General features: G+C 46.9%; 1 protein-coding gene across 1 annotated transcript in view; it reads right to left on the bottom strand.

Annotated features, from left to right (window-relative positions):
- vwa5b2 (von Willebrand factor A domain containing 5B2) overlaps nt 1-12,023 on the bottom strand; it is a 26,557-nt gene that overhangs the window by 9,948 nt on the left and 4,586 nt on the right. Inside the window, exons 4-13 of the mRNA XM_035527942.1 lie at nt 11,425-11,650; nt 8,697-8,854; nt 7,055-7,186; nt 6,528-6,652; nt 5,781-5,957; nt 5,217-5,327; nt 4,315-4,517; nt 2,308-2,422; nt 1,870-2,055; nt 1,275-1,503 (exon numbers count right to left, since the gene is read on the bottom strand). Coding sequence (XP_035383835.1) covers nt 1,275-1,503; nt 1,870-2,055; nt 2,308-2,422; nt 4,315-4,517; nt 5,217-5,327; nt 5,781-5,957; nt 6,528-6,652; nt 7,055-7,186; nt 8,697-8,854; nt 11,425-11,650 — 1,662 coding nt within the window. The remainder of the gene's footprint in view (nt 1-1,274; nt 1,504-1,869; nt 2,056-2,307; nt 2,423-4,314; nt 4,518-5,216; nt 5,328-5,780; nt 5,958-6,527; nt 6,653-7,054; nt 7,187-8,696; nt 8,855-11,424; nt 11,651-12,023) is intronic.

Below are 12,023 nucleotides of genomic sequence, written 5' to 3'. Positions count from 1 at the left end.
TGTCACCAGAAGACAACCACCGGCGTTCTCTCGAAGGACATGACAGACTCGTGTTTAAAGCACGCTGCTGTTTCTCTCTTATGTGGAACATAAGGGAACACTTTGGATAAACTGGTCTTTTAGCCAAACTGGTAAACTATACTGACATCTATCACTGAAAGTTATTCTGAGGAGAATAAAATCTCTGTGTGACATTTCTCCCGGGCTCTGTAATTAGCAACTAAAACCTTCAGCACGGTCTGGTTGTATGAGCCATATGGGAATGTTTCCTACATGAAGGCAGAGGTCTGTTATTTAGCTTGTGCACACAATAGCTAGAAGGCCAAACACCAGACGTACATGTGTTTGGAGGGAGGGGCTTTTGTAGAGGGGCTGTGGAGACAGGTTTGGATGTAGGGGGTGTGTGTGTGTGAGACAGAGAGAGCGGGTGGTACACACTGGAGATACTGACGTGTGTGTGTGTGTGTGTGTGTGTGTGTGTGTGTGTGTGTGTGTGAGAGCGGGTGGTACACACTGGAGATACTGACGTGTGTGTGTGTGTGTGTGTGTGTGTGTGTGAGAGCGGGTGGTACACACTGGAGATACTGACGTGTGTGTGTGTGTGTGTGTGTGTGTGAGAGCGGGTGGTACACACTGGAGATACTGACGTGTGTGTGTATGTGTGTGAGAGCGGGTGGTACACACTGGAGATACTGACGTGTGTGTGTATGTGTGTGAGAGCGGGTGGTACACACTGGAGATACTGACGCGTGTGTGTGTGTGTGTGTGTGTGTGTGTGTGTGAGAGCGGGTGGTACACACTGGAGATACTGACGTGTGTGTGTGTGTGTGAGAGCGGGTGGTACACACTGGAGATACTGACGTGTGTGTGTGTGTGAGAGAGAGAGCGTGTGGTACACACTGGAGATACTGACGTGTGTGTGTGTGTGTGTGTGTGTGAGAGAGAGAGAGAGCGTGTGGTACACACTGGAGATACTGACGTGTGTGTGTGTGTGTGAGAGAGAGAGAGAGCGTGTGGTACACACTGGAGATACGTGTGTGTGTGTGTGTGTGTGTGTGTGTGTGTGTGTGTGTGTGAGAGAGAGAGAGAGAGCGTGTGGTACACACTGGAGATACTGACGTGTGTGTGTGTGTGTGTGTGTGTGTGTGTGTGTGTGTGTGTGTGAGAGAGAGAGAGAGAGCGTGTGGTACACACTGGAGATACTGATGTGTGTGTGTGTGTGTGTGTGTGTGTGTGTGTGTGTGTGTGAGAGAGAGAGAACGGGTAGTACACACTGGTGTTACTGGTGTTGATGGTGATGTCTGTCGCGGGGGCGCAGGAGAACTCAGAGGAGATCTCCCGTGAGAGCCCCCTCCCCACATCCTCCCTGTTGTCATCATCAGGCTCCTCCCCCTGCCCCTCCTCACCCGCCTGCACCAGCGGCTGGAGCAGCTCTGAGGTGGCGGGAGACGTCTCGAACACGGAGCCTGAAGAGCCCCGGCCTGGGACCCTGGAGGAGTGACCCTTCACATGCACGTAGTCACAAATGCGCACAGTTACACGCATGTACAGTCACGCACAGTCACACGGTCACGCACGCATGGTGACACACAGTCGCACACGGTCACGCATGCACACGGTCATGCACGCACACAGTCACGCATGGTCACACATGCACGGTCACATATGCATGGTCACGCGCGCACACATGCACAGTGACACGAATGCATGCACACACAGTCTCACACACACAGAGCATACAAACAGAGCATAGTCTTACATGTTGTAGTGCATTTGATATCAACTTGCAAACTATTTCATCCATTAACCTTTATACTCTCCCATCTCTTTCCTAACCCTACTTACACACACACACACACACACACTTACTTCATTCTTCTTGACTTTGAATGCAGATACATCATAAAGAGTGCAGTAGCCAATCAGGAGGTTCCCTGGGTAAAGCGGAGGAATCTCATTGGGCGAGAGGAGTGCTTCCACGTTGTCTGGCACATACCAGTCTATGTGTATATCTGTTAGCGCAGGTTCCAGAGCTTTCTTCACGCACTTGATTAGCTACAGGAAGACAAATCACCCTAATATAACCCAGTCAGAGTTTTAATTGTCCAGTCTGTTTATGTACAATACAGATCAATGAAATCTGTTCTCATAAAATGTTACCTCAACTTTCCCCAGATGTATTTTAGCTAATCTTAATAAGTCAATTTAAACATTAAAGAAAAGTCCCCCATAACTACAGTGAAACATGCACCGTGATGTCTTTCAGTGCAGTTCAGCATCTCCACTAGATGGCGCTGATTCTCTCACCTTTGGCTGCAACCTCTCTTCCTCACAGAGGAACTCTGAGCTTCCTCCCGTCACCCTGGAAACACCCTGAAGGAGCCTCCTGCACGCCCGTGGCCCGAGACCCAATCCAAAACACCTAGAAGTGACGCGCATGACCTCATACATGACCTCACGTGTCATCTCCGTATATGACCTCATAGATGACCTCACTCTTCACACATCATTACACGCACTGCATATTTTATCGCGCGGTCTTCCCTCATTCTGCGCTGTGTGTGTTTAGTAAGTTCAGAATATTAAGCATTTTTATTTTGTTAAAGACAAAGCCAGACAAAGACTAGCCAGAAAAAGACTGTGTGTGTGTGTGTGTGTGTGTGTGTGTGTGTGTATGTGTGTGTTCACATTTGTGTGTGCGCTTTTAGCATTCGTCTAGGAACAATCAGGGCCATTTCACTAATTGAATGTCCAAAGAGAGCAGGAGCCAGACACACACACACACACACACACACACACACACACATACACGCACGCACACACTGCTTAGAATTCAGCTCAGGTCTGTCTGAGTTGTAGGCCCCTGAGTGCATATCGAGAGCGAGCGTGAGAGTGAGTGAGAGTGTATGTGAGTGTCTGTAGCATGGCTTCTTTCCCCAAAAAAATGTCACAGCACATCATCATCATCATCACAAGGCCAAATACCACTCAGTACCCTCAGTCCGATAGATAATACAGTACACTACAAGAGATGAGAACCAATTTAATGGTTTTTACACAATGATAATAAAGTTGTCCTGTCCTGTCCCAAGAAGGTTTGGGGGGAAATATGGTTAACACTTTGAGTTTAGACCTAGAATGCATCTTCAGGCGTGATGACGACACTACAGTTCATCCCTACTGTGTATCTGCCATTTTGGTGAATTACGGGTTCATCGTTGGTGTTTAGTGTTGAAAGTGCAGATGTGTTGGAGGAGCTGCACAAAGGTCTACTGTAACCTTCCCTGAGTATTACAGTGTATGATGGTATACACTGAGCTGACAGGGCAGGTCTTCTCATACTGTGGGTTTATTACCTGTGACTTTATCTGCTGTTTTAAGATTCTGCCATCACAGGCATTGACCACACATTCCCCTGTTGGTACAGGTTTATACCAGGTGTTGGTCTAATGTTACACGTTTACCTGCTGCTGGTTCATATTGTATGCCTGCTAGCCATTGTCATTTACCTGATGTGTAGCTTGTGTGTGTCAATGTTCTGTGCTTTCCTGCCATTACAGGTGTGTGCCGCATGTTGTATATTTAACTGCTATTACAGGTATGTTACAGGTCTTCTGTGATTACCTGCCATTACAGGTGTGTTACAGGTGATCTGTGATTACCTGCCGTTACAGGTGTGTTACAGGAGTTCTGTGATTACCTACCGTTACAGGTGTGTTACAAGTGTTTTGTGATTACCTGCCATTACAGGTGTGTTACAGGAGTTTCCATGATTATTCGCTGTTATAGGTGTGTTACAGGTGTTCCGTGATTACCTGCCGTGCCAGGTGTGTTACAGGTGTTCCGTGATTACTTGCCCTTACAGGTGTGTTACAGGTGTTCCGTGATTACCTGCCATTACAGGTGCGCTAAGGTGTTTTACAGGTGTTCCGTGATTACCTGCTGTTACAGGTGTGTTACAGGTGTTTCTTGATTACTCGCTGTTACAGGTGTGGTACCGGTGTTTTCCGTGATTATTCACCATTACAGGTGTGTTACAGGTGTTCCGTGATTACTCGCCATTATAGGTTTGTTACAGGTGTTCCGTGATTACCTGCCGTTACAGGTGCGCTAAGGTGTGTTAAAGGTGTTCCGTGATTACCTGCCATTACAAGTGCGCTAAGGTATGTTACAGGTGTTCCGTGATTACCGGCCGTAACAGGTGTGTAACAGGTGTGTTACAGGTGTTCCGTGATTACCTGCCATTACAGGTGTGTTACAGGTGTTCCATGATTACTCGCCGTTACAGGTGTATTACAGGTGTTCTGTGATTACCTGCCGTTACAGGTGTTCTGTCTGACCAGCTCTAGCACCCGTCCGACGCATCCCAGGGAGCCCTCAGTCAGGATGAGGATCTGGCGGGGGCAGCTGCGTTGGACTGGCTGGCGGTAAACCCAGGACAGCGCCCCCAACAGGTTACTGGCCCCCATGTCCGCACACAACTTCTGGACATAGTCGAACACCTGGGCTAAAGTGAGCTACAGAAGAGGAAAGGATTATGACCAAGATATAGAAACAGGATTAGTTTGTATGAACTCTGTTTATGAGAACATATGAGGGCATATCTGACCACTGTCTCTAGGCTATTATAAGCAAATCAAAATTATTTCTATATTGATTTTTACAACAGATGTTGTCACAAAGCAGCTTTACAAATGTCCGGGTCCAAGGCCCCAGTGAACAAGCCAAAGGTGAGGAAAAACCCCCTAGAGCATGAAGAAGAAACCTTGACAGGAACCAAGACTGTCAAGGGGGGGGTCATGTGAGTGGGTTAGTTTAGCATGTGACCAGTTTAGAGAATTCAGAGAGCTAGAAACCAGATTTAGTCTGACTAATACACGATGCAAAATGCAGCACAGCTTGCCATATGGGTACATTGTGTGTGTGTGTGTGTGTGTGGGTGTGTTTGGTGTTTGTTGTGGAAGACCCTGGAGCAGCTAACACCTGACACTGGCCTGCCATGGCAACTGAACAGGCCAGGACACGGATTATAATCAGCATGGAAATCGGCTCACAGGTAACTTACGACTTTTACACACACACACACACACACACACTCAGAAGTCACACATAATGTGTTTTCCACTCAGCCTACTAAACGCTCCTGGCTTTAATAAAGACCTGATCCAGGATCAGGAGGTTCCCTGTGTGGAGCAGACAGACAGGTCCACACTTACATCAGTGCAGGGTTTGCTGGAGGTAAAAACTGGTCTGACAGTGGATCCAAAGCTCACGATGTTGAGCAGGACGCCATGAGGCAGGCCCTTAGTGGCCACCAGCAGAGCTTCCTGTAGGAGAGGGGAGGAGGAGAGAGAGGAGGAGGGGAGAGAGGAGGAGAGAGGAGGAGGGGAGAGAGGAGGAGAGAGGAGGGCACAAGAGGTCAGATAGCAGCCAGGCTTAAAGATCCTTTAGACAGACAGCCAGTCTGAGATCTGCATGTTTCCTGCTCATTTCACTCAGATTAGCTTTAGTGTTTGTAAAATGAGCTTTAGTGTTTTTTAATACTTAGACATTAAACAATAAAGTGCTTATGTAGGCCACAGGGCAGTGACTAAGAGCCAGTGAATTAAAGCAATTAAAGCAAATTCAAATTCCCCTACTCATGGAAGTCCAAAGACATTTGAGAAAATGATTTGATATGGAACCGAAGCAGACAGTCCTCCATGACTGAGGGAGGAGAGAGAAGGAGAGAGAAGGAGAGAGAGAGGAGAGAGCAGTGGTCTGAGGAGTTCCCTCTGTACCCTGATCCTGCAGAGACAGTGCTGTGTGGTGGTCCCACTACAGTCGATGAGGAAGATAACTTCTCTGCTCGTCTGCTGGAGCTCCAGGGGCTCAGAGATCAGGTCCGGGCAGAAGTTCAGCATCAGCACTGGGTTGTTGAGGACGTCTTTATGGTAGCGCTTCCGCACAAATTCCAGCTGGAGATTCCAGTCGTACCATTAACCGCAGCGGAGAGACCGGCATGTAGAGTAGGTGCTGGCCATCTAATGGCCACAAGCGGCACACACACTGTCACACTGTCGTACTGAGAAAGCTACTTGTAAATCACTTTGAAAAGAGAATCTATGGAAAGTGTAAAAGATGTTTGGGTTAAAAGCAACCCTTTACCCTTTACAACCCTTTTCACTTTACATCAGGGCTCTTTAGTTGTTTTGATTCTCAAAACGAAGGAAAAAATACGCTTGCTAGTAAAAATTTGTAAGTAAAAATGATTTTAAGGATTTGTATAACCACAATCATAAACAATAAAATAAAATGTAAAAAACTCATAATCTGGCACCCAGAGGAACTGAATGAACTGAGAAACTGAATTGAATTTGTCTGCTGTACCTTGTGCTGACTGATAGTGAGACTTTAGGATTACAGAGAAATTATTGAAAAGAAGGAGACACAGCCAGGGAATGAGGTGTGATCTAGTCTCTAGTCACCTTCTGAGATGGAGTCTCACCTTCTGAGGTCTAGTCTCACCTTCTGTGATGGATTCTCACCTTCTTCTCAGGCTCTGCCTCCTTGCGGACACAGCGAATGAAATCACGCCGGGCACTGATCTGCTGCTCATATTGGCTGAAGGTAAGCCGGCCCCTCTCCAGGATAACCAATGGGCTGTGAGGCTCTGTGGACACAAAAGTGTGAAGGAATTGGATCTTGGGCCATCTGAATGAACCAGTATGAACATTCTAGAGACAGATAAAAACGTCCTAACGATCAGACATATAAAAACGTCCTAACAATCAGACAGATAAAAACCACCTAACGATCAGACAGATAAAAACCTCCCACCTAACAGTCAGACAGATAAATACAACACATTAGCATTTGCCATGTTGGTTGGCTGGTGAGTTTTGGTCTTAAAGCACCTGTGGGTCAGGCAGGTCGAGGCTGGGTCATACCGAGATGACCAAAGTCCTTAATTACCTAGCTGTGTCCTTGACAACTAAAGAAAAGAGAAACTGATCAGGTTGACGCCTACTCCTGTACCACCCCCTTCATGTGCTCCGCCCCTGCCCCGACTCACCGCTCAGATGCAGTACGATCTCCAGGTGGCGGTCGTATGGGTGGTCCTCAGCCAGGGTGATGTAGGTGGCAAAGGCAGACTGAGCGCCGGGGTCTGCGTCTGCTCTGAGGGCATGTGTCGGGCTCTCTAACCCTGAGGAGGAAAACAACAGACAGACAGACAGACAAGAGAGGCAGGTGGAAGGAACAGAAACACAGTTAAGGTGGAGACAGACAGGTGTAGATGGAGATGGTGGAGGTGGAGAAAACATAAAAGACATCAAATATTTATTGATTTTTACTGAATTGGGTGCCATTCATTGGTTTGCCTTGAATGTTTCAAAAGTAAAATATCCAACACCATTAAGAACCAGGACAGAGGACATCTTTGCCTTTTGGGTTTTGACATTACACTACGACATGCAGTTTCAAACACAGCTACATGTAAACACAATCAGTTAATATTCTGTTTTTTAAGAAATGAATTTAGCATGTAGGAACCATCAGAAACGTGAAACACACACCCAACTCGATTCCCCTCACCTAACTTTGCTGATTATGCAATGGTTTTTGAAAGTACATTTACACTTTAATGATGTGATTTTTGACGTGACCTGTAGTTGCCTGGTGATGTTCTAGGACAATAGACAGGCAGAGGACGAGGCTGTATCACTCCTTTACAGACTCACAGGGCAGAGGATGAGACCGTATCACTCCTCTACAGACTCACGGGACAGAGGATGAGACCGTATCACTCTTCTACAGACTCACAGGGCAGAGGACAAGACCACATCACTCTTCTACAGACTCACAGGACAGAGGATGAGACCGTATCACTCTTCTACAGACTCACAGGGCAGAGGACGAGACTGTATTACTCCTGTACAGACTCATGGGACAGAGGACGAGACTGTTTCACTCCTCTACAGACTCACGGGACAGAGGACGAGACCGTATCACTCCTCTACAGACTCACGGGATGGAGGATGAGACCGTATTACTCCTCTACAGACTCACAGGGCAGAGGACAAGACCGCATCACTCTTCTACAGACTCACGGGACAGAGGATGAGACCGTATCACTCCTCTACAGACTCACGGGATGGAGGATGAGACCGTATCACTTCTCTACAGACTCACGGGACAGAGGATGAGACTGTATCACTCTTCTACAGACTCACAGGGCAGAGGACAAGACCGTATCACTCTTCTACAGACTCACGGGACGGAGGACGAGACCGTATTACTCCTCTACAGACTCAGGGGACAGAGGATGAGACCGTATCACTCTTCTACAGACTCACAGGGCAGAGGACGAGACTGTATTACTCCTCTACAGACTCACGGGACGGAGGACGAGACCGTATTACTCCTCTACAGACTCACGGACGTTACATTACATTGTTTGTTGTTACATTGTTACATTACATATTACATTAGGTTATGTTACATTATATTATATTACACTGCACACGCACTTTCATAGTGATAAATAATGTAACTTACTCTGGATATAAACATCTTTCAAATGCTAAATATGTAATATACTTGATAAAAATGATTATTGTAAACAAATGTTTTGTTTTTAAATAAACCAAGATCTGGACCCGACCAATGGAGATATCAGGATTTAAACTGGCCCACCCCCTGGGGCGGAGCCTTACCCGCGAGCAGGCATGCCCCTCGGACCAGCAGCTGGAAGGTGAGCTCGTAGGGAGTGGGGTTAGTGGCAGGGCTCGAGAACAGCACATGATGACAGTGTTCATCAGCCCCCGACACCTTCTCCTGCTTGATGGACACTGCTCTGAAACACCTTGTTGCACTGGGAGAGGAGAGGGAGAGATGGAGGGAGGTAGGGAGAGAGAGAGAGAGAGGGGGGGAGAGAGAGAGAGAGAGGGAGAGAGAGAGCGAGAGAGAGAGAGAGAGAGAGAGAGAGGGGGAGAGAGGGAGAGGGAGGGAGAAAGAGAGGGGGAGAGAGGGAGGGAGAAAGAGGGAGAGGGAGAGATGGAGGGAGGTAGGGAGAGAGAGAGAGAGGGAGAGAGAGAGAGAGAGGGAAGGAGAGAGAGAGAGAGCGAGAGAGATGGAGGGAGAGAGGGAGAGAGAGAGAGAGAGGGACAAAGGGAGAGGGAGATTTCAATAAACTTTATTAATCAATTACAACATACAAAACACACATTTAAACACACCTTACAATAAAACAGAAAATTTAAATGAAAGAAAATCACCAAAAACCCACTCCCTCATCTTTTACAGAGCACAAAACACCATTGTAACCCGAAATATTTTCAAATCATTCATAACAGAATAAAACCTCAAATCTATGACTATACGACTCTTCACTAATCTTTTAAACACATTTACAACACTGCTGTCAGTTTGGCCCTCAATCAAACACTTCCTGCTGATCCACACTGCCATCTTGGATTGCCCTTAAATGAAATTTAGGAAATCAGACCAGTATCCAGACCCAGTAGCCTTGAGACTTCCAAAGGAAGGATCACGGGCCAAAGGGATTTATAAAACTCCACAGGCAGTCCGCCAATGCCTGGGGCTTTCCCACCCTCCACGCCCTGAAGGGCATTCTGCAGCCCGTCAAGACCCAGGATGGCCTCTTCGACCTGCAGAAGGCCGTCTAAGAAAGTGTGCTCTGTATTCACTGGTATATAGCCTAGTGTAAAACTGTGCTGCTCTCCTACAAATTTCCACACGCCCCCAGACGTGGCGCTGCTGTGACTAAGAAAGGCTTCACCTTCTCCCTCTCTCAGCCAATCTGCTTCATTCTGCCCATCACTGAGTTTATTGAATAAAAGATGCATCGATTCCTTTACATTTAATTAACTGAAAAAGCTGTGTTCTTTTATACATCCTTGGCACCATTAATATTTATTGTCACCACACTGCAGACACTCATACTGAAAATGAAAACTAAATCTAACCCACTAAACAAGGCTGTGAGCAACAAAGCAAAAAAATGCAACAATCTTATTACCTTCCTCCTTAAGTTGCCGTTTTAGCTTTGTCACCCTCTTCTTTAGGTGGAAGAACTACCTTCCCCCCCTAAATTACTTCTCAGACACTGAAAAACTATCAAACCGGCCCAGTCTGGGAAGTGCTGTTCTACCTGTAACCCTTTTGCACGTTCTGTGTTTTCCATGTATACACTCCTCGAGAACTGCAGGGCTGCGGATGCAAGGAAACATTTGAATCAAACGAATCATTTTCAGCCGACACGTCGTCAAACTGCTTGCCCGTTTCCATCGCTTTCCTCGTGCTGTGTTTTGCCGACTAAAACGGACCTTTTTCCTCTTAGTAACTGGAACGTCATCACCAGAGTTAACTGAACCAGCCAGCGTGTTGTCTGCGTCCTCAGACCCCGATGTCCCTATTCCCTCTACTACACAACCCACACTTCCAGGCTGACTATCATCCACAATCCTTCCTGGGCCTATTTCCATTTCTGTTCTGCTTTCACCAACCCAACATCTTCCCCAACGTCTTTCCCATCGCACCCATCATCGCTCACCTCACTTCTAGCACTGTGTTTTATCCACCACCGTTTTCAAACTGTCAGCAGGCCCCTGCACGGTTCCCTCATCCTGCTCGCCTCCAACTTTCAGAGTTAATTTACTGAAGCTCTCTGTGTGTGAAGATGGGTTGTCCACATTTTCTGGACAGGATCCACACCCAAAACACTTCATCGTTTCCGTTGTAGCAAAGACCATATAATTAAAATTATCGATTTTGAATTTAAATGTGACATTAAGATCCGTCGCGTTATCTTTCAAAATCATAAAAACATGCCTCCTAAAAGACACGACGTTTTAATAATGGTGACTTACTACCAAGGGCAATTTTCTTAATTGGAGACATTAGTTGGCCAAAGCGAGACAGTTCATGTGCTAGGACTCTGGGGGGCGAGCACTAAAGAAACTATCATTAATAATAACACCTACAGCATCCGAAACATATCAATACCATCCAGAAACCAAACTATCAAACTATTCATTCTGGACGCAGATCAAGTACTGTCATGCCCCACCATGTCCCTACAGCTAAACTACACTCCTCTACTGAAACATTTACACCTGCAGCTACTTTCACTGCGTGCCTGCAGCTGCTGAGACGCCATTCTCCCTCGGGTCGCCATGGCGCCCAGGGAAGGACACGGACCGAGAAAAAGAGGGAGAGAGAGAGAAGCGAGACAGAAAGATAAGTGATTATTTTTGTCAGGAATGTCAGTGATTTCTGGTGTGGAGCAGGAGGGCAAACAAAACAAGAACCACCCATCTGCTGGAGGGGGCGGAGCTTGGCTCGAACCTTTTACCATCACTTACTGAAAGTGAAGACGCCAACATGCTACTGTGACACTCTTTACCTGAAGTGCATAAATACCTTGTCTCCTCAGATCTTCCCCCATTTTCACTTTTGGTTGATGGCATCCTGGCTCTTACTATGGGAGTGAGAACTGTGGGATAGATCAGGTGGATCGCACCATTCTCCAGTGTGGGGAGTTCCACCGTGGTGCTGATCACAATAGACATCATCTCCATTGGAGCAATCAGTCCTGTCCCGATGATGAAGGTGGTACGCTCCAGATCTTCATCCAGGAGGAGATGACCTGAGAGAGAACGAGTGAGAAAGAGAGAGTGATGAAAAGAAAAAGAGAGCAAGAGAGAGAAAGTCAGTTGCTAATGTGATGTCTAGAGAACAAGTCTACGCTCATAGAGGTGCAGGGAATGTGATATTGTTTAAGACAGAATTAAATGTAATAAGGTGTGTGTGCGTGTGTGTGTGTGAGAGAGAGCTTCCATTTAGTGTGTGTGTGAGTCTGTGAGCGTGAGTTTGTGTGTTTGTGTGTGTGTGTGTGTGTGTGAGCGTGAGCGTGAGTGTGTGTGTGAGCGTGTGTGTGTGTGTGTGTGTGTGTGTGAGTGTGTGTGCGTGTGTGTGTGTGAGAGAGAGCTTCCATTTAGTGTGTGTGTGAGTGTGAGCGT

The sequence above is a fragment of the Electrophorus electricus genome, chromosome 7, assembly GCF_013358815.1.
Source record: "Electrophorus electricus isolate fEleEle1 chromosome 7, fEleEle1.pri, whole genome shotgun sequence".
NCBI lineage: Eukaryota > Metazoa > Chordata > Actinopteri > Gymnotiformes > Gymnotidae > Electrophorus > Electrophorus electricus.
This window is presented reverse-complemented; position numbering and strand designations above follow the sequence as displayed.